Below are 22,914 nucleotides of genomic sequence, written 5' to 3' on the forward strand. Positions count from 1 at the left end.
GCTCTGTGTGTAGAGTGGGGTGTGTATGAGTAGTGTGTGTGTGTGTTGTGTGCACTGTGTGTAGAGTGGGGTGTGTATGAGTAGTGTGTGTGTGTGTTGTGTACACTGTGTATGGTGATGTGTGTATGAGTAGTGAGTGTGGGGGTTGTGTGCTCTGTGTGTAGAGTGGGGTGTGTATGAGTAGTGTGTGTGTGTGTTGTGTGCACTGTGTGTAGAGTGGGGTGTGTATGAGTAGTGTGTGTATGTGTTGTGTACACTGTGTATGGTGATGTGTGTATGAGTAGTGAGTGTGGGGGTTGTGTGCTCTGTGTGTAGAGTGGGGTGTGTATGAGTAGTGTGTGTGTGTGTTGTGTACACTGTGTGTAGAGTGAGGTGTGTATGAGTAGTGTCTGTGTGTGTTGTGTACACTGTGTGTAGAGTGAGGTGTGTATGAGTAGTGAGTGTGTGTGTTGTGTACACTGCGTGTAGAGTGATGGGTGTATGAGTAGTGTGTGTGTGTGTTGTGTACACTGTGTGTAGAGTGAGGTGTGTATGAGTAGTGTCTGTGTGTGTTGTGTGCACTGTGTGTAGAGTGAGGTGTGTATGAGTAGTGTGTGTGTGTTGTGTACACTGTGTGTAGAGTGAGGTGTGTATGAGTAGTGTGTGTGTGTTGTGTGCACTGTGTGTAGAGTGAGGTGTGTATGAGTGGTGTGTGTGTGTGTTGTGTGCACTGTGTGTAGAGTGAGGTGTGTATGAGTAGTGTGTGTGTGTGTCGTGTGCACTGTGTGTAGAGTGAGGTGTGTATGAGTAGTGTGTGTGTGTGTTGTGTGCACTGTGTGTAGAGTGAGGTGTGTATGAGTGGTGTGTGTGTGTGTTGTGTGCACTGTGTGTATAGTGAGGTGAGTATGAGTAGTGTGTGTGTGTTGTGTGCACTGTGTGTATAGTGAGGTGTGTATGAGTAGTGTGTGTGGGTAGTGTGCACTGTGTGTATAGTGAGGTGTGTATGAGTAGTGTGTGTGTGTTGTGTGCACTGTGTGTATAGTGAGGTGTGTATGAGTAGTGTGTGTGTGTGTTGTGTGCACTGTGTGTATGGTGAGGTGTGTATGAGTAGTGTGTGTGGGTGTTGAGTGCACTGTGTGTATGGTGAGGTGTGTATGAGTAGTGTGTGTGGGTAGTGTGCACTGTGTGTATAGTGAGGTGTGTATGAGTAGTGTGTGTGGGTGTTGAGTACACTGTGTGTATGGTGAGGTGTGTATGAGTAGTGTGTGTGGGTAGTGTGCTGTGTATAGCGACGTGTGCTCTATGTCGCTTTAATGTATTTCGAGTGGCCGTGATCAACACGTGGATTCCACGTGTGGTGGATCTTGAGCATCACCACAGCGCCCCTGCGTGGCCACTCGTGTGACGAGCAAGAGGCTTCGAGTGAAGCTCATAGGGGGTGTTTACAGCCTTGTAAAGGGGCCGTCCATAAATGACGTCACGCACCTAGGGGGGGGGGGGTCAAACATTCGTGACGATGTGTGACGAGGGAGGGGTGGTCACATCAAAATGCGCAACTTTAAATGAATATAAACACGTTCTAATTAATTAAATATACTTTTTTATACATGCTTTCTCCTACAACATCAGAGTGCAACGCCACATTAAATACGCACTACAATGACAATAGTTTAAAGCGATTTGAGGTATGTTTTATTTTGGGGGGGGGGGCGGGGGGTAGAGCTTTGTGACGTCATATTGAAGGGGGGCTTTGACTTTTTGTGACAACGTGTGACGAAGGGGGGGGGGGGGCGGTCAAAAATCGTCCAAAATCGCGTGGCGTCATTTATGGACGGCCCCAAAGCCAAGAACTGGAAATTAAATGATACAGCGGCCCATGCCGAGTGTTGTTACAGCTGGTGCCAAGCCACAGGGGTTGACACGTGTGCTGTGGTGTGCAGTCTGAGAACGTCAGCGTGGCAATGTGGTAGGAACACTTAAACCAAACAAAACACATTCCTGCGGAGGGAGCTGGTGTAGGAACGTTGGGTTGCTCGGTCAATGGCCAGGGTCAACGGCGGCGTGGTGTATTCCGCAAATATGCCCGACTGTGAGGGCGGGACAAGCCGGCGTGAGTCGGTTAAACGTTGAGTTTTATAAGGGCACCACGGGGTGACCAGCCCATCCCCACCCAGCCCCACCCCTCCCCAACTAGCCCCTCCCCACCCTCCCCTCCCCACCCAGCCCCTCCCCATCCAGCCCCTCCCCATCCTCCCCACCCTCCCCTCTCCACCCAGCCCCACCCCTCCCATTTTTGGATGCACGACGGACGGACGGACACAATAATCCCCTGTGGGCTGGTGGAACCAGGTGGTTCCTACCAGTAACAACTGTTCTAAATGCACCAGGTAAGGCCCACTGAGCTATGTAGCTCGTTCCAGAAGCGACCTGGATATTGACTCCTGTATTTACCCAAGAATGTGAGTGTGTAACGCGCGTGACGTCACGCCACGTAGACCAGCCCCCCCCCCTCACTAATAATCATGAACAGGTTACGTCCTCCACATGGACCCGCCCATCATTAAGAATCATGAGCGAGTGACGTCACTGCACATCGAACCCCCCCTCATTAATAATCATGAGCACGTGGGGTCCTCCACGTGGAACCCCCCCCTCCGCCGTCATTAATAATCATGTCGGGTGACGTCACCAAGCATGGAGCACCCCCCTCATTCATAATGTTGAGCTAGTGACGTCACTCCACATGCAACCCCCCCCCCATCCATTAATAATCACGCGAAGGTGACGGCACGCCACATCGAACAGCCCCCCCTCATTAATAGTCATGACCTGGTGACGTCACTCGACATGGGGGTAGGGGGGGGCGCCTCCTCCCCCCCCCTCCTCGGCGTCAACTCACAACCCTCACGTCACGTGATCTCCGTCACGCTGTTGAGACATCGAAGTAAAAAGGACGTCAAGATGAACAAGGGATTATAACCTTTCACTGAAATAGGTCTGTGTCACCCATGGCGGAACCAGGTTTTTCAGGTGGGGGGGGGGGGCAACCCCTCCAGCAATGAAAAATGATAGGAGTTGTTCGTAAGTAAGGACTGGTCCCTTGCTTTTTATTCGACGCGTGTGCGGCGATGGCGCAGCCGTCGATCGAGGGTCGAATTCGAACCGCGTTGTGTGATCGGCATCGCGCTCGCTGAAGGTGAATGCCTTCAGGGAAGTCGTGTACTGGTTACGCAACTGCGCACAATTCTGAGTCACTTATAACCGCTTTGCCGTTACTTATTGCCAATTATGGACTCAGACTATTGTCCTATCATCTCAGTCCCTGGCTCGTAATAATATGCTACATAGTGGCAGTGGGGGTCGCAAAATGCCGATTTATTACTAATAAACCTCAATGATGCGATCGAAATTAGGGATTTCAATCGGATCATTGGGGGGGCACGTGCCACCCTACCCCCCCACTGGCTCCGCCAGTGTCTGTCACCGCGGCCCTACAAATTGCACGCGAATTGATGCAATGAACATCACGTTGCGCTCTGCTTTTCGCTTGCAAAATTTCAGATTTGCTGCAATACACCCGTCCTTGGACGGGCAAAAGGCTAGTCACGAATGATTGCTCAACGAAGGGGCTATCGTGTGGAAATGTATCGAAGCCAAATCCTCTAAACGCATGTCGATTCTAAATGTGGAGGGATACACCAGAGGACCCGGAGAAAAATCCACGTGACCAAGGAGAGAGAGATACCACAAACTCCAAATATACAGGGGTCAGGGTCGGGATCGAACCCACGACCTCCTGTATACCAGTTGAGGTAGTTAACATCTCGCCACTTGCACCCTACAGCAAGCCCCTGGGTTTGATTCCTGGCCTGGGGCACCTTTCTGTAGAGTGCGATTTTACGTGGAGTGTGGATGTTTCACTCCTATTGTGCGTGGGTTTACTCCGGGGTCACTAGCTATAAAACTATAAAACCAATGTGCTGTAATTGGTATGAGCCAAAAATGACAATGCTGAAAATGTACCTGCAAATTATAATTGGACCACAAAAGCAGCAATAACGCTCCCTCCTCCAAAACTAGGCAGGAAGCCTCCTGATTCAAGCCTTTTCTGGGTACACAAGCATATGTATATAACTATGACTACATTGGCCAAGTATCTCATAGTCTGACATTTTGAGGCAAGAGCCCTTCTTCAGGGTAAGCTTGTGTTTTGGGCCATTGCCCATTGCCCAAAACACAAGCCTACCCTAAATATTAAGATATGAATGCAGTATCGATGATTCAAGTGGTGGGTTTGAGTTGTGCCCGTCGTCCATTAAATGTTATCTAATAATGGAACACGCTGTATTTTTCCACGAAGCATGATCGAGTCTTGAAGACTTTTCCATGAGGGCCCTGCGCTGGAATTCTTGGCCAATTCCATGAGTATTTTGGCACAAGTGTGTAAATCAGAGTAACCAGGGAAAACGAACGCATGAGTGTCAGGTGATAAAGCTTCCCAAGTTATACTTTGCTGTGCTGTCAACTGCTGGCACTACCTCGCAAACCAGCGGTGCTTGGGAGGTTCACAGATTTACGTGATCCACCAACCCTTGCCTCAAAAGTGGTGGATTACAGGTGTGTGCAGCAGTGTTTTTGAACAGGGATGATTTGCAACAAGCAGGCACAACAATCCCATGAGATGTTCAAGCTTGCAAAGTAAATGCATCAAAGAACAGCATCTTTTATGAAAGTTTTAAGGAAACTTTATTGAATGTGTAAAATTTCACATATTGCACCATTCACCATCATTTTAGTATTACAATTCTTTGTCTAAAACTTTTGGTAACTTTATGAAAGCAGTCTATGCTGAAGCCGTTAGATTTTAATTTGTATGCCTGCAAAACAAAGGATATTTCAAGTCAAAATATAAAATGGCACAAGCACAAATTCCAGTTTGCAGACTTTTATGCTTCCACATTAGTTATTTAATGAAGCCGACATCAAACTCCTAACAAATTTACAGCCCAATAAACTACACTTCTGGCTCTTCCACATTGGTCCAGTTACAGGCGATCGACCTTCACCTTGTGATTCTTCCAAGTAGGAGCTTCCACGCTTTTTCAACCTTCATGGAAAACACAACAGCATGTACACCTATTGTGAGCTTGTGACATGGAGGTGTGTGTGTGTAGTGACTGGAAGGACCGATGGAGAGTGCATACTGATGGACATGCCTTGAGGCAGCAAACCAAAAGACCCTTGTTTAAATGTGCAGTGTCACCGAGGGAATTATAAATACCAACTTGGAGCAGGAGTTACCACACTGATCTAGTTAATAGCGGTGTAATGGTTTTCCGCACCTGCCCTACTAAATCGTCAGGATTCATTGTCGTGAATCTATTAAAAAAGTATTTGTCACATTGTGAATGCAGTGGCCTCGAATGGCTGTAGGGATAATGTGAACGAATTATATACAACATAAACAACCTAGAAAAACAATAATGTTTACAATGGGTATTAACTTATATCCTGTTCATATGGTTTCAGATACAAATTTTTATTCACAAGCAATTTAGGTCGCATCAAAATGCATTTGTATAAAAACCCTAGTTCCCTCCTGTGCTTCATGTGAACGTGCAGCATGACGAGCGTGTTCACACTACCCGCCTCCATCATGGAGACTCCCCAGGGAGAAGTACCCACACCTGCTTTGGGATTTAAATGTGTAAACGAGAGGAAACCCATCACAACAGCAACATCAATGTGGCACCGCGACAAACAGATTTAACAACACAAAATGCAGTGCATTTGCATGTACTAAAAGCTTTATCAAGACCACACAATGTGGACATTTTGTCATTGATACCAAGAACTCAAAAGAGGTGAGAAAACGTGACATCCGAGGCAGATGTCAGTAGCCAACATTGGTGACTCTACTGATCAAGTCCTGAAATTAATACCGGTTTACCGTTGTGTCTGTTTCACTGCTGTCTGTTGGGATAGCCACTCTTTGAGTGGTCGCAATTACAAAAAACAATCATGCTTGGTGGCTCTGGAAGCCAGCAGACAGTATTCTATAGAGAGTACCCCACTCCCATACCTGTTTTTGTGTCACTTGAGGCTGCCAGTAGGTACACAGCACAACATTTGCCTCCTCTACCCTGCGCTGGTTGCTGAGCTGATTGGACAGCCTCTTCTTAGCACTGTCATCCGTCACGCCATCTCTCTCCACAATTCTTCTGACGGCCTGTGAAGAAAAAAACATATTGCAGAAAGTGACACATAAAGGAAATGTCACTATGACTACGAGCTGACTCATTTCAGTTCTATATTAAAGTGATAGCTCATGTGCTATAATGGCATGAATACCAAATTTACTGAAAGTATTCCCATCTCAGTTTAGTGGGTGTCTGCAGCTCTGAGTTATACACAGCTCGAATGTCAATGTAGGGAATTCAATTCTTTATTCAGCCAGCTGTTATCATCATTCACACAAGAGGTCTGTGAGTGTTTTGACAGTGCTGTATCAGCTGTGAAGGTTAAAAACCGTGATGATGATTTATTGAACCGTGGGCCAAAACTGTTTCCTTAATCCAGAAAGGAAACGGTGGTACCGGTTGTCGTCGTCGACGATTGGACACAACGCATGCAGCTCACCTCGTCTTCCGGAATGAGCACCACCCAGACCTCATGGACCATGTTGATCCAGCCGGCTTCCAGCAGAACCGCAGCATCCAGGACACACACACGCACACCTGCATCGAAAACGCAGCAGCACTCGGTCACTCGCACAAAGCACACAAGCACGGGCATTTCTGAAATTAATAAAAGTGATGATAATATAAGCGTCAAATATTTCAGACAGTTACATTTCCAGTTGGAAACTGTCGATGTCATGGGCGTCTAAAAATAATGTCAAAAACAAATGTTCATGTACGGTCGATTTTTGTACGATAGATCTATGTGTTTTTAAGTAATTAATCTCGAACCAAGATATTATAATTTCCGCACCGCTCAGCCAACATAATCGAAGGGCCACAAAATCTACTCAACTGCAGGTGCTAAAGGGGTGAGGGCCACTTACCTTTTTCTGCACAATCAGCAATAACTTTCTTGGCCAGCCTCGCGATTTCAGGCCAAACAATGTCCGTTAGTTTTTTTAGTTTATCCTGGCAAAAATGGCAAGAGCGCACAAAGCTTAGCAGGGTTACTTCCTTTAAGTCATACCCATAAACTACTCTGCTACTGGCAACATCAGAAAGAATTAGCTGCTTAACATTTGTAAACCATTTATTTATATTTGTCTGTAGTGTGATCTTCATGTGTGCTATCTGGTGTATGTTCTTGATTAGAAAAATGTTTTTGATTTGGTATTAATGCACCTCCGCGATTAGCACGGTAGGCTACGTATTACGCAAAAAAAGTCCAACATCCATACAATGCTGTGTAAGTTGTTCGTACGCGTGTATACAAGTCGTCATTACATGTGTGTTTGTACGTAATTTGACACCCTGGGCATCCTTGCAAACGAGATGTTCCCTCTCCAGGGATTATCCAGTTAAAACATTTTAATAGAATATATATGTGATATACAATGAACTGGGTACGTACCCATGCATTATAAAAAAAATACTGGAGTGTCAAGTTTGTAATCGGCACTGTGTGCCACGGTCACCTTTTCTGAAAACACTTTCTTCCCCAGCTCCTTTCTGTTTATGGTTCCATCTTCTGACAAGATATCTGTAACAATGTGGAAGAAAAGGGGTACTGTAAAAATGGAAATCCGATGCTAAACTGAGAATGGGCCATGTATCCACATGGCCGCATTATATCATAAATTAGTATATATAATCAGCTGTTAAATGTGAACATTGCTTTAACCGCAATTGCTTTCTAGTTGGCACGAGACATTCACTCTGCAACGACTTGATGAATTGTCAGAATTTGCTCCATTAGGATGAATAATTAATATGATTTTCACACATACGGTCCAATGCGTGTACCATAAAAGTACGAATCAATTTTGATAGATTAATCGTCCCATAGTTACATGCAGTTAAAAAGGTAAAGGTGCATCCCTGCAATTGCTTGCACCGCTGCTGGCAGAAGCACCCCCCACTACAGCAAACAACAGAGGATATTAGGTCTACTCTTTCACTCTGAGTAGATGTATTAGAAGAGGTGGGCGTACCCACACTTTACCCCACCATACATAACCTGCCGATCGACTAACCGTGGCGGACCCATTTATGCTTCTGGGTGGATAAAGGCGGTGGTGGGGGGAGATTTCAGAGAGACTTGGCAAATTGTTTCAACTGTCGATTCGAGAGATGGAATTGAACCCGTGACCCTCTGGATTGCAAGTCTAATATGTTGACCATTTCCACTGATATTGGGTTTGATAGTAGACACAAACTTTACACAGCCAAGCACCATAACTCATTACCTTTACAGTAGCCACCTAGTTAAGTGCACATTCAGAAACAGAACGTGTGAAGCAATGACGACCAATCGAAACGCAGGGCGCGCGTCCCGCCAGAGCGACTCACCCTCTCCGAACTCCTCGACGATGTTGGCATGGGCGCTGGTGCCTGGCAGGTAGGCCTGATGACCGAGCACGTCGCAGTCCACGTGCACGGCCCCAAGCGCCTCCAGACGCCTGGCGACGCTCGACTTCCCGCTAGCGCTGATTCCCGTAAGCCCAATGACAAAGGGCACCGGTGGGATGTCGGGTTTCACCTGCAAGACAAAGATCCCCCGTATAGCCTTAACAGACTGTTGGGGCAAGTGCTATTAACGAGTAGCAGCTATGAAGGCCGGGACAACACACGAGGGGGTGGGTGGCCAAACACCACGCCTGGCTGCCTTTGTCTCCCCAGTGTCGATGTTTACACACTGCACGGGGTCACTCAGTTGAGGCTGAATCGACCTAGGGCCGGCCCAGGACCGGAATAAAACTCGGGTCACCAGGTTCGTAGTGCAACGCCTTAACCATGACGCTACCACTCCCAACGCGCGCATACACACACGACACAGCACCATGCACATCTCCTGGGAATGGGGCACGGCGCAGGCGGCAACGGCATGTCGCATTTCACTTCTTAGAACTTCACTTTTTATGGGAAACGTCAAGGAGCCCAAGCGCTCCATCTCTAAACGCGACGGCGCCTCACTTGTGGCGGTTTCAACAGGGTGCCCAGCAGCCGTGCTCTCAGACTCGACGAGCTGATTTTCATTTCCTCGTGGCTCGCGTGGTGACGGTCGGCGATCAGCTTGATCTCGTGCACCTCCAGCACCGGCAGGCCCTGGCAGCGGAAGGATGTTCCCAGTGACCACTTTCCCAAAACAGAAAACTCGCCCAGATGAAACACACTCCAGTGCAGTGCCTATTACATGCTTTTAGCACCGCGCCAATTATCACGATTGGCTACCTGCGGTGCGAAAGAAGTTCAACACACATACAAGTCATGTTAAAATCGTCAACGTTAATGAAACCATCTACACCGCTAAAGCATTGCCTGACGTGTTAACCCTGCAATTAGTGCCTAACAGAACGAATCTAATGGAGGACACGCAAACTGTATCAAAACCTTCTTGGTTCTTTTGGTAAAGTCACGTAGAAGGGAGATAATAAAATAATCAAAATAAAACAATAAAATAATACAATTCTCACGACGTTTCGTTTTATTATCTCCCTTCTACGTGACTTTACCGAAAGAACCAAGAAGATGAATCCCTGCAGTCACGAAAGCTTTAAATCGAAATGTATCAAAACCGTCTTCCACCCACTAACATAGGCGCGGTGAGATCAGGCGTGTGCAAGTGCAAGCAAATGACTGCACTTCCACGCCGGAAAGTAATGGTTATTCACCAATAATCAACTTCAACTCGTGGCGCATTTACCCAGTGAAAGATTCCGAGTTTGAAAAACCTTTAAGCGGCGCACAAGACGGATGTTAAAAAAAAACGTCACGAAATGTGCGCGTGCAGCAAAAAAAATTCAGTCTGGAAGCATTCAACATCCCTGCCCATGTGGCTTGCGTCCAACAATTCCCACAGTGCTCGTTGTTGTTTGAGTGGAGGGGATTTCCAAAACATTGTGTGCATGGTCAAGAGCTGTCGCCCATTCCCCGTGTCTGCAAGGCGTGTGTGCCTCTACAGCCAGGTACGTGCTGCATTCACACGCACGCTTACAACTGAACTAATTTCACGGCCCAACAATATACGGGGCTCAAAGGGAAAGCCGCGAAACACTTTTGTTGGCTGTTGATCAGCGTGCTGAATTAAAATTGCTGAACTTATTTGTCAATTGGCACGGAACTCTCGTTTTGGAGGCCTCGGGAGGAGGGGTGTGGGGGGCACAGGGGGGCAGCCTCACGCGCTGGGGCAGGGGGGGCCGTCAGGGAATGCACGGGGGGCACCACCCTTGCCTCTCTGCACACGTGAGGGTCACACGCGAACGTGCGGAAAGACACTCAACTTGATTCCGTCTCGTTGGAAGCACACGCCGCACGCAAATATAATGCGCATACAAGTTTCGACGATACCGTTTTTAAAATGTTGATAGTACAGTAGTCCCTCGTTATTCGCAAGGGAACCGTTCAGAAGGTGCTCGTGAAGAGTGCATTTTGCGGATAATGATGTTGCCTACGAAATTATTTACCTTAAATAAATACATAAATCAGCTAAAAAATACATGGAAATTATCATAACAAAACAACATTGGCAAATAAATATTAAAGTAATCTCATCGCTTTACCACTCGATGCAGTCGTGTACAGTTCCTTATGCGATTCGCAGATAGCCAAATTCGCGAATATCGAGTTTGTCAATGACGAGGAAATACTGTATGATGATTTATTAGTACACCACGGCCCCGCGTCCACTTTCCACACCCCACTACCGCAGCAGAGGTCGACATCGCCAGTGGCAGGGGGCATGAGTTGTCAGTCGGTGAAGACGAAAGGCCCAACGCAACGATCGTGTCCTGCCAACACTCGTCTTCGTGTCAACATTTACTCGGTCAAAGAGATCGAGAGAGAGACAGGCTCTTCAGCGGGTGAATATGGGATATGACAAACGCCTCCGCGGCACTGTGCATCACATATTTAGTCGATTTAGGAATTTCGATTTAAAGCTTTCGTGACTGCAGGGATTCATCTTCTTGGTTCTTTCGGTAAAGTCACGTAGAAGGGAAATAACAAAATAATAAAACGAAATAAATGATGGTGTATTATTTTATTATGTTTTATTTTTATTATTTTATTATTTCCCTTCTACGTGACTTTACCGAAAGAACCAAGAAGACCATTTAGGAATGTTTCAACTGTTTAAATATGATAAACAACGCATCATTCTCGGGCCACTCTTGCAAATGAGAATATCCGTGCTCTTGTGAGTTCTGGTTAAACGAATAAATATGAACGATAACTTGACGAGACGAAACAGGCTGGAGGGAATCGCCACCATTTGATCTCCTTCACCAAACTCTTATTTTGTCACGTGAACAAAGAAATACAGCAATTCCTCATTTAACGTGCTGGATGCGTTCCTGAAAAGTGCCGCCTTACGTCGAAAAACCGTGCTGTTAAGCAGGGAATTACTGTTACCCAATCATATTTGCGCTATAAAATCAGCCTGTGATCATCGTACAGCGGGGAAAAAGAGCCGAGGCGAGGGTCGGCCGCCGCGTGCCCTACCATCCTGTGTACTCTATCATTCCGCTCAGCCGTCGCGCAGCTGAACAAAGTAGTTTGTCTTGACCGCTCACCAAACGCGTTATAACGTGCGCGTTTCCGCGTTGTGCGAAAAGTGGTCCCTCGTAGAAGAACCAAGTTGTAGCAAAAACGCGTTGTGTGAACACACGTTAAGCGAGGAGTTGCCGTACCGTAAACCGGCAATGGATACCCATTGTAATTTAGATGAATTATAATGCCCCACCCTCAAACGTGGAGGGCTCACAAGTGATGTCATCACATCTATCCCTCTATGTAAGGAACGAAACAGGAGGATTTCTCCACAAATCTGGCTGTCGCCTGATGAAGCTGGTTTTAATTGTTGGAGAAAAGTCGTACTCAAGATTGTAAATGTTGTGGATTTGCTCTCAAACACACCGGTGTGCTGTAATAGTAATGAATTGGCATGTTCTGTTTACGTTGCAAACCTTACTAATTGGCTGTGTTGGGTGGTGGTGGGTTTAACGACATATTTACGCGATCTAACCGAAAAAAACCTATATTATGGATGATATTGGTCGTAAAAGCCTACTACGTGTTAAACGGTTTGCTCCATTTTCTCGTTGGCACAGCCTTCTCGGAGAAGTGAAGTACCAACGCTATTTTTATACATCTAAGATGCCATCTCAGTCCACATAGTAATCTAATAAGGACCAATCAAGTAATCTGATACAAGAATATCAATATTTTTTTGTAATACGTTGGGTTTTCTTTTTTCAAACGTATGCAAATTATCCAGTCCAATGTTGTTGCCATACTTGGGATTCCATTCGGGTTTAGTACGTACATACCACACACAGCGGCACATATTCGGCACGTACCGACACGGAAGTGTGCACACTACTACTACTATGCAGGCTGTGCTGGGTTCGCGACTCCACGTCCAACCACTCCTCGCTCTGCCTGGAGTGTCCAGAAGTTTGTGGCTTTATTTTCATGATTTTCTCTCTCTCACATTGTTCCTTTTTTAAACGCTTTTTATTAACTCACTCTGTCTGTTGTTGTTGTCATTGATGTATCCTAAAATCATGTAACTCAATTTTTACCCACTTCCCAATGTGGTATCGACTGCAAACTTAGTATACATGTCATACTGATGACAATACTATATTATATCATATAAAATAAACATATATTTATAACATTATTTTTTATGTTATGTTCTTGGCTTGGCTCTAATTGTCCATGGTCAACTGACGTTGGCTGTAAATCACCACGGCCCCTTACGTTGTGGCAAGCTTCGGGGCCACTTCCTGAAGTCGTGGAGTTCTTCCATTACTAGTACGGTACATTTAATGAAAGCGTGTTTTTAAAAAAGTTTTTTTTAACATTACTTATTAAACGAAACAAAAAAACTCGTATTAAATGTTTGAGAAAATAACGTACACTATTCATGCTCCAATGTCCAACTGAGCGTACCTTGGGTACCAGTGGCTAGAGGTATTTATTGAGTCCTACGTTAAGTTTGATTGGTCTGTCACAAATGACAATTTGCTCTTGATTCTTGAAAAAGAAAGAGGCTGTAGATGGAGTACTGTACCAGCAGAGATGATTAGGAATGGAAGACCAGCACAGAAGTGAAATGTTCTGTTTGTGTCTTTTTCAGAGTTTACACTGTAAACTCCTCGCTTCTGCTCTAGTATTCTAGTTCTTAAAAGCACTCCACTCAAGACGGTTGCTTGACCAAACCGGTGTGCAATGGATAACAATTTTACAAAAGAGATACGGGAGCGTTACGAGCAGCTCCCGACACTCTTTGAGCTGACACACGACCTACCGCACGGCAGCACGTACATCAACATTGTCATCGCAAAACTGGAGCGCAAACAGGCGCACGAAGCCACCGCAGAAGAGTTTGACAGCGACGTCTGCGCCCTGAACTGCCTCACCTATTTCTACCTATCGCAAGATCAGCTGGCCAAAGCCGAGTCGTCAGTGACAGCTGCCCTAATAAAGGAGCCGTGCAGTGTGACGGCACTGGCCAACAAGTGTGAGCTTCACTTGCATCGCTACGAATTCGAGGCCGCCAGCAGAGTGGCGGAGGCACTGGACAGGCAGAAGGGAAACAAGGCAGCGCTTGCTACGGCCTTGGCCGAGCAGGGCTACTGCCTCTCCCGTCTGGGTCCCGTGGCACAATTCAAGGCGATCGACAAATATTCGCAGGCCATCGAGATGGGGCACGGTCACTGCCCTCCTGACAAGCTTGTTTCTTGGAAGTACGGCTTGGCTTTAAACCTCGACAGGTCAGTTGGCACACCTGCAGCATTCGAGAGTAAATTATTCCTTTTTATTATTATTATTACACGCTTTTATTTAACTCACTCCGTCTGTTGTATCCTCAAAAAATAAATCTTGTAACTCAATTTTTACCCACTTTCCAATGTGCTATCGACTGAAAACTTGAAATACCTATGTCATACTGATGACAAGACTATATTCTATCATAACAAATCCAAAACATATATTTTTAAACATTTTACATGCTTTTATTTAACTTACTCTGTGTTGTCGTATCCTAAAATCGTGTAACTCAATTTCAACCGTATTCCCAATGTCGTATCGACTGCAAGCTTGGTATAGGTGTGTCATACTGATGACAATACTATATTCTATCATTTAAAATGTAAAAATATATTTTTAAACAATCTTTTTTACGGTTCTAATTGTTAAGGCTCGCTCGTTACGTTGGCAATTACGTGTTATGGCTCTCTTTTGCAGGGTCTTTGAGATTGACATTTTGAGAGAGAACCCCGACTTTGACAAGAATGAACACTTTCAACAAGCCGTGGAAGCCCTTGCACACGTTGTCCACACGGACAACAGATTTTTCAAGGCCAAAGCTTTCGCAGTTTTGGGCCAGATAACCAAGAAATTTTTCAACCAAAGGTAAACTGCTGTATTTTGAAAGCACTTTTAACGTGGGGTTTAATGTGGTAGTTGATGTGTTTTGCAATTTAAATCAACAATCAAAGAGATTGTCTGCTCAAATATCAATGAGGTGGTGTGCCCATCTCCTATCTACGGCCCTCAAGCAGTGGTGGAAATTCCTAATTCCTATACTGAGGGCGATTCCATCTATAGCAGCGGTACCCAACATTTTTGGCACCAGGGACCGGTTTCCTGGAAGACAATTTTTTCACGGACCGGGGGGGGAGGGGGGGGTTCATCATTGGGTCTTTCTCCCTTTTCAAAGAAACTCTCCAGCGACGTTTGGTTTTTACTAATTTTGGCTAGGGGTTAGCAGCTTGTGGGCTTACCAAAACTGTGACTGAGACAAGTGCGCAGTGCGGGAAAGAGGCGCGGATGGAAGTGGTAAATAAAATAATGGGCGGGCCACGCACGGACTCACCGGTAACCTCCTCCTGTGCGGCCCAGTTCCTAACAGGCCACGGACCGGTACCGATCCGCGGCCCGGGGGTTGGGGACCCCTGATCTATAGAATAACAAGTGCTGACTCGCCCATAATGTGGTATTCAATTTAAGAACCCCGAAAGATGGATGTTGGGCTGAATCAGCCACCAATCAGCACTGAACGCACAACTTTCCAACTGCCAGCCACTCTACCGTTGAGCCACCTGATCGGTTACTATTCATTAGATTGCCCCAATCTTACCAAGGCTGCAGCGCTGTTAGAGCGCTCGAACAGGCCGCTCAATAAAACGCAGCTCAGAATAAATGAGTACTTCGGAAATGGACAACAAAAGCCTCCTCTACCCGTTATCATCATATTACTATGAAAGACTGTCTGTATCTGTCACCATAAACTTGCCAGTGTTGTGCTCCACAAAAGCTTTTCTGCCGATGTCCTTGATTCTTACGAAAACACGAGGAATGTCAGGGATTTCGAGAGTGCTCGTATCGTGGAGGTGGGCGACGAGGCGCTCACCGTGTCGGAGTGCTTCGAGAGGGCCTGCGCGCTTGCGCCCCAGGACCGCTGGGTGCTGGAGAGGGCGGGAAAGCACTGGAGGCACATGCGCCAATACGACCGAGCTCTGGAGCTCCTGCGCAAAGCCTACGCGCTCTGCCCCTCGTCCTTTTCTCTCCACCACCTCGGGCTAACCTACCGCACCCTAGCAGATCAAGCTCATGCGAGGACCCTGGATGGTGAGATCAATTTTCTTCTTTTACAAAGACACCTAAACTTGAAAAAAGTGTTTCTACTTAAAATTTCTCCCTACTGCATTCTCACAGATCCTTCTATCATTTAAACAAGCTACACTCCAGCTTTGGCCCAACCAAAAAAAACGACATAAGTTTGCGGCCTTGCACTCTGTGTAATTAGAGTTATCAGCAATGTAGCTTTAGCAACAAAATACTGTGAGATTTCACCAAAACATTTTTAGAATGGATTTTTTTCTCCCTTGAAATCCTTTGAGTAAGTTCATTATTATTTGTCTCTACAGCTCCTACAGCAGGATATGGCAGGGGTTTCAGAGGTCAAAGACACCCTTGGCGGCCAGCAAACGCAGCTGGCCGTGGCCAGGACTTGTTTGTCACATATGAGCCAATGACACAACTCTGCGATGTGAGCGCAGACTTTGCTGCTTTGAGCATCACTAGTGGGGAAGATGGGCAGCCCGAGTGCACATTGCGAGTCAGGCGGCCTTTATTTCCCAGCAGGAGGCCTAGAGGGGGCAGACAGCCTTTCTGCAGCTCCGGACGAATGCGAGGGCAGTCGCATTATTTCCCTGGTGGGGCAGCGCAGAACCCGGAGAACACGCAGGCACGTGGCCACAGACGGGGAAGAGGAAAGAGTCTTTTCAATTGCTACAGAGAAGTCAAAGATCCACATGTCACAGAACTTCTAGACCAAGCGATTAAGTACCTCAGAGAGGGCATTGAGCTGTCAAAAGAAACGGGTCCCCATCTGTTGGTGACCCTGGCCGAGATATATGTGTCACTTGGCAAAACGGAGGAGTCTGATGATTGCTTCCGCAGGTCCATGAAGACAGGCAAATACGTCTCCCAACTCTTTTGTGCGCGGACATTCGAGAATTGGGGTTTGAACATGCAAGAACGCGGCGATCAGCAGAGAAGCGAACAACTACTCCGATTAGCGATTGAAAGTGCTGCCAAGGTGAAGAGCACACGCAAGGTGGCTCTAGACAGTCTCATAGAGCAACTCAAGGAATCTCAAGGCCAGACACCTCAAATGCTTCGCTCTCGCTCCAAACTTTATGAACTCGTGGGCCTTCATGGACAGGCTCTGAGTGCACTGTGGGAGGCAGACACTATCCAGCCACAAGATCCTGACACCCTGCTTGGCCTGGTCAAGAACCTGGCCTTCAGGAAGCAGTATGATGAGGCGCTCATGTACTGGGCCTTCCTCAGATCCACAGAATCTGGAGACCATCTGATTGACAGTGACCTTTTGGAAAGCATTTATTTTGGCGCAGCCGAGACACACACGGCCACACTGTCGCTGTCGAGCCAGAGTATGTGCGAGGCGTACGAGGTCCTTCTGATGGACAGAAGCAGAGACAAGAGAATGTACATCTTTCACAGAATGGACTCGCATGAAGACACCGTGCTAGCTGAGAACATCCAGCAACTAGCCAAGGAAGTTGCCGATGTAGAGTTCGTTAACTATTCTGAAATGCCTGCTGGAAAGTCGTACAACGATCTCTTGAAAAAGGCAACAGAGAAATACAATGCAATTATTGTGCTGGTGACCCCAGACTTTGTGGCCGATAAATTGTCCACGAGTCTGTGCAGCCTCCTGAAGCAATGCGTCCTGCTGTGCCTTCACCCAGAATCCATTTCCATCGACCAAATTCCCCCAGCGCTCAGGGACTGTCATCACGCCTTACTGGCCAAGGAATTGTACAAGGACTATACAACAAACACCAATCCAATCCAAAAACTGCACATGTGGAGAGAGATATTCAACAACTTGAGAAAAGCTAAGCAACTGGTCAATCCCTCAAAGCAATAGTTGCCAGGGAAAACTCACCCTTAAGTTACAGATGCAGTCTATTCTTTATCCATGACAATATGTTTTGCATGAGAGGCATTACGATAAAAAAACTGCTCCACTGTTTTTCAGTGGAAGAAGCCACCACTGCCTATGCGAGGGATGAATGGGTGGTTTTGTATTATAGTCTGGTGCTTTGTAGTCTTCCAAGGTAATCCAATTATTAGTGGCTGTACATTTTAACCATAAAACCAATTTACCAAAAGATTTTCAGCCACAAACAGGTGAACATTTGTGGAGGTTCAGTTATTATGAATCCATGCAGCGCACCATGGTTTCACAGCACACAGAACTGCTTTGGATTTCTGCGCGTGAATTGTATTCAAACCCTTGAGAGCCCCACGCTTAAGTGGAATAGCCAAACTTCAGCTTGGTGGAGCACTGGTTACCTTTTCTTCACGTTTGCGGTTCACAGCCTGCCCCCCTTTGCGAGTCTCTTCGCTGACCACAATGCACTGCAGAAGAGAGTCAGTGATGGCAGGTCCGAAGGGGTCCGTGATGGGGACGATGTCGTAGCACAGGTGAGGATGCACGTCGCTCAGGAAGCTCCGGAGCGCTGAGAGCCTCTGCTCATACGGCTCTATCAGCTCATTCAGAAGCTTCCCTGTCGACAAGAACATTGCATTGTCACTTGAAGCGGTGTAAATCACGTACAAAACAAAGATTCCCAGTACAACCTTAACATACTGCAGAAGCAAGTGCTGTTACACACACACCTCAAGCACACTAAAGCATTATAGCATCAATGTTATTGCCTATGTAAAATAAATTCAATAAAACGAGATGTGAAATTCGCAGTTAATGTGTCCCGACTCTTTCGAGCACTTTCATGGCCATTGCATCATACCATTTAACGTGCCTTTTTGTCCCTGTCGGTGGAATGCAAATGAACTCGATTGAATGTGCTTATGATTGCCCAACATATGCAATAATTCACCCAGGGAAAGCAATGACTCCCACAGAGTCAACACGTGGTCACTCGCCTGAACGAGCTGTAAGGCAGCCAGCCCATGCCAGCTGCTGGATAACCACATGTTGCACTCGAGAATGAAGCAGATCACATACAGGCAGAAGCAAGTTCCATTCATCCCACCCCATGCTTCCCTTATTCAACGCACCCAGAGTATCACGTGTTCTCGTCAAAAATGTATCGAGAACATTTTTTCCCTTGAAATGAACATTAAACTTATGATGTGTGAAAGATGGCTCAAGGGGCCAGAGTATGGGGCCGGCATGGCTGAGATTGTGGATTTAAATCTGTGTAGCCACCCCATAGATACACTTGGTTCTCAAGTGTATTGAGTTGATAATATCAGCCCGGATACCAATGATGGAAAAAAACACCACATTAAAGGAGTTTTTAACTTCATGTAGTTAATTTCCAGATCAGAGAATTAAAACATTGGTTTACCTGCCATGCGACGAGCATTTAAGTGTCAGTGCACCCGATAAATGTGTGGCTAAGATATCACTTAAAGATATTTCTAAAGCAGTTACATGAAACCTTATTCTTTGGGCCATTCTCTAACAGAAGGGGTGACGAACTCCCTTGGCAGAAATCCAAACGGTTAAGTCTTACTACTTAATGCCGGCAGCACATTTGAAATAAAATTGGATGAAACGAATTGTCTAATGTATATTTGCGAGCAGCAAGCGTCAATGACCTTGCAAAAGCGCCCCGTCTGCAACTCCAATCAGCACGCGTCTTTCGGCCAACAAGCACGCGGTACTCAGGAGGATCTTGTGCGCGTTGTGCAGCCTGTCAAACGTGCCCCCGAGAACCACGTCCGAGTAGCTGGGCGGCCCCCCGTCGGCCGAGCCCACTGTGCTCTCTCCGGGCTGCTGCGTTTCCCCGGGTGCAGACTGGCCTTCCTTGGAGCCCACATCGGGCACAAAGAGCTTGATGGAAGCATTGCACTCGTAGCGATTCTGCACGTAGCTTCGGAAGAACGCCTCGACGTCGTGAAGCCGCTTCAGGTCGTTGATGCTGCTGTAGTCGGTGAGCACCACCTCGGGCGAGTGGCAGGGGGTGTGCAGGGCAGCGGGCACGCTCCCAGCCACGCCGTGCCCTTTAATGTTGGCGAGGAAGACACGCACATCCAGGTGGCTGCAGATATCCGTGGCCTTCGTGTAGACATTGGAGACCATCTGGGAGACTTCCCACGTCACGGGAGACAGGGCCACTCTGCTGCAGGGGGACGTGGTCGAGCTGGGCGGCCTCAGGCCCGGGTGAAGGTGCACGTACAGAGTGCCGTTAATCATCTCCGATGCCGAGCGCAGGGCCCCACCGAGCTGGAACGGCAGCTGTGCTGCAGGCGACGTGAGGACGAGCAGCCCCGTCCGGAACAACTCCTTGCGAGCCATGGGTGACGCTTTCCAACATATCACACAGCACCACTGTACTTACTCACTGAACCACACGGAATACACTACGGCAAGACTCAATGCAGAACACGCAAAACATCACAGCAACACTTAATGAGCAACACTCACTGATCCACATGCAACACATCACACCAACATTCACTGAACCACACGTAATATATCACACCAATAACTCACCACGTAACACGAGTAAAGACTCGCTGATCCACATGCAACAACACATCACGCCAACACTCACCGATCCATATTCAACACATTACAGCATCACCACACGCAACTCATTAAACACTACCAAAATTGGATTCATATTCAGAAACAAACGCCGCATTCCACATCGACTCTGTCGCAAACCATCCTGCCCATACTTGATTATTGTGGCACCATCTATAATCCAGGGGTGGGGAACGTCATTTGGTCTGGCCCTGCCAAGGCAACCGCAGGCGTGACTCGAAATTCAACATTTCTAGGAGCAAACCTGGAAAAGCAGTTGCGAGTAGCAACATCATCAATACCAGCTAACATCACACGTCTCACCAAAGAGGAGCAGTTCCAGCCATCACATTAGGGGTGAGTTAATTAAATGTTTGACCAAATATAACGGGCTAATTTTTAAGTTGATCATTTTGTATGGCCCGTGAATGATGTTATAAATATCCAAATGGCCCTTGGCAGAAAAAAGGTTCCCCACCCCTGATCTATACCTTACCTCTCATTCCATGACACATTACCACCGTAACCACTCTGCTATCGATCTTGCCCTTCACACCTTCCCCCAGGCTATGGAACGCTCTCCCAGGAAATATCAGGGACCTCCGAGTCTGTGGAGATTTTTTTTAAAATGCGTCTTATAACCTATTTTATACGCTTCCACTTACAAAAATTTTAGTTCATTTAGTAAATGGATTCATAAAATGTATTTGTGATATAATTATTGGTATGCCGAGTTTCCGCTTCTGCTGCTGCGTCCTGTACAGCGCTTTGAGATCCTTGATGAAAAGCCGCTACATAAATGGAATTATTATTATAGAAGCTATCCTTACAACCTGCAAATTAACTCAAATCTGTCACTCCCCTAAAGGACCACTTAGCTCATCTAACTCCGTCCCGTGGACTCAGAAGTGGCTCCAATAATCCGATTGAAAATATTGCATTTCATGCTAGAATAGTAATTGCCGCTCATCCACAGTTTGGTTCTCTCCCTTCAAGTTAACACGTAGCAGGGGACTTTCGCGACAAATGTCATCCATAATAGAGTTTTTTGGGTTAGATCGCGTGAATGTGTCGTTAAAACCCGCCACCACCCGACACAGCCAACTAGTAAGGGTTGTCATGTAAACAAAACGTGCCAATTCGTCACTAGTACAGCACTAGTGTATAGTGTAGTGTAGTATACTAGTACAGCACTAGTGTATAGTGTAGTGTATAGTGTAGTATACTAGTACAGCACTAGTGTATAGTGTAGTGCAGTATACTAGTACAGCACTAGTGTATAGTGTAGTGTATAGTGTAGTGTACTAGTACAGCACTAGTGTATAGTGTAGCGTATAGTGTAGTATACTAGTACAGCACGAGTGTGTAGTGTAGTGTATAGTGTAGTGGATAGTGGAGTGTATAGTGTAGTGTATAGTGTAGTGTATAGTGTAGTGTACTAGTACAGCACTAGTGTATAGTGTAGTGTATAGTGTAGTGTATAGTGTAGTGTACTAGTACAGCACGCCGGTGTGTTGGGGAGCCAAGCCACAACATTTACAATCCGAGTACGACGTTTCGCCTGATGAAACTCGCGTGTTTCCTTTACCACCGCTAAATACTTCCTTTGTTAGTATGTAAATCTTCCTTCAAGATCCTGTAGTCGTTTCTGCGCAATACTGAATGCTTTTGTTGTTGTTGACTTTTGTTGTTCCCGTGCTCACAAACCACAGATCCCCCTCGTAAAATAGCCGGGGAACTGGCTCAACGTCCGTGGAACAGAATCGCATGAACTCAAACAGGGCTAAGCTCCAGCCTCTGGTTATCATGTTCAGGTCAAGAGGTTAACGTGTCAAGGTCACCTTGCCTCAGACGGTCACAGTTATGCAGCAAAGCTGAGCGACCACGCCAGTGCGAGGTGCAGCATGCACCAGATCGCTACGTAGAAGCCCTCGTAGCGAGCTCAATGCGTGCCCTGATCGCGGTGAGATGATCCACACAATAGTCAGCAACCATGCAAGATCTGACCACAGTGAGATCCACGTAAGAGGGAGACCTGACTTATAGCGAGCTCCACATGTCATTTACGACTGTACATTTGTGCCCGCGAGACGTGGCCCTCGTCTCCGCGTCTGCAGTGGCCACAGGCACTCACCCGCACACTCACACTGCTCACCCACCTGCTCACCCGCTCACTCACACTGCTCACCCACCCGCTCGCCCGGCAGTGCGCCCGGCCTGTGCACGAACACCAGCACGGGCAGCACCAGGAGCGACACCCACGGCTCTCGCGTGCAATGGTATCGTCCACCTGAGCAGGAACAGCAGCAGTGTCGGGAGAGGGGGGGGGTGCAGAAATAGACTCTTCCAGTTGCTGCCCCACGCGTCTCGCGCGCAGTGGAATTGTTCACCTGAGCAGTGTCGGGGGGGTGGGGCAGAAGTGGACTCTCCCGGTATCTACCCTACGCGTCTCGCGCGCAGTGGTATCGTCCAACACGGGCTGGGGGGGGGCTCGGGGGATTTGTAGGCGGTCCCGTGAACGTCATCACAAGCGCGTGCGCTGAAAATTCGCCATGTTCCGTCTCCACGGCAACCGCCTTGGCACCCGCGGTCGCTGCCCGATGACATCAGACCCCGGGGGGGCTCGGCCGAGGAATTTGATTGGACGAG

The 22,914-nt window shown here is 47.1% G+C and overlaps 1 protein-coding gene across 5 annotated transcripts; it reads right to left on the bottom strand.

The window, feature by feature from the left end:
- Positions 1-4,754: 4,754 nt before the first annotated feature.
- On the bottom strand, positions 4,755-22,547 carry COASY (Coenzyme A synthase). Of its 5 annotated transcripts, none has more exons than XM_078871087.1 (10): positions 22,458-22,547; positions 19,335-20,042; positions 18,060-18,274; positions 9,135-9,266; positions 8,511-8,700; positions 7,637-7,701; positions 7,046-7,130; positions 6,619-6,716; positions 6,062-6,208; positions 4,755-5,086 (listed from the first exon to the last, which is right to left on the bottom strand). In XM_078871087.1, exons 2-10 carry the CDS (start codon positions 20,032-20,034, stop codon positions 5,042-5,044), a joined length of 1,677 nt encoding a protein of 558 aa, XP_078727213.1. In that variant the 5' UTR covers positions 20,035-20,042; positions 22,458-22,547; the 3' UTR covers positions 4,755-5,041. The 5 variants fall into 5 exon arrangements, with proteins under 5 accessions (XP_078727213.1, XP_078727212.1, XP_078727214.1 ...); XM_078871086.1 differs by having other exon boundaries at positions 22,425-22,531; XM_078871088.1 differs by having other exon boundaries at positions 22,433-22,508.
- Positions 22,548-22,914: the final 367 nt, after the last annotated feature.

This window comes from Lampetra fluviatilis, chromosome 31 (genome assembly GCF_964198595.1).
Source record: "Lampetra fluviatilis chromosome 31, kcLamFluv1.1, whole genome shotgun sequence".
Classification (NCBI taxonomy): Eukaryota; Metazoa; Chordata; class Hyperoartia; order Petromyzontiformes; family Petromyzontidae; genus Lampetra; species Lampetra fluviatilis.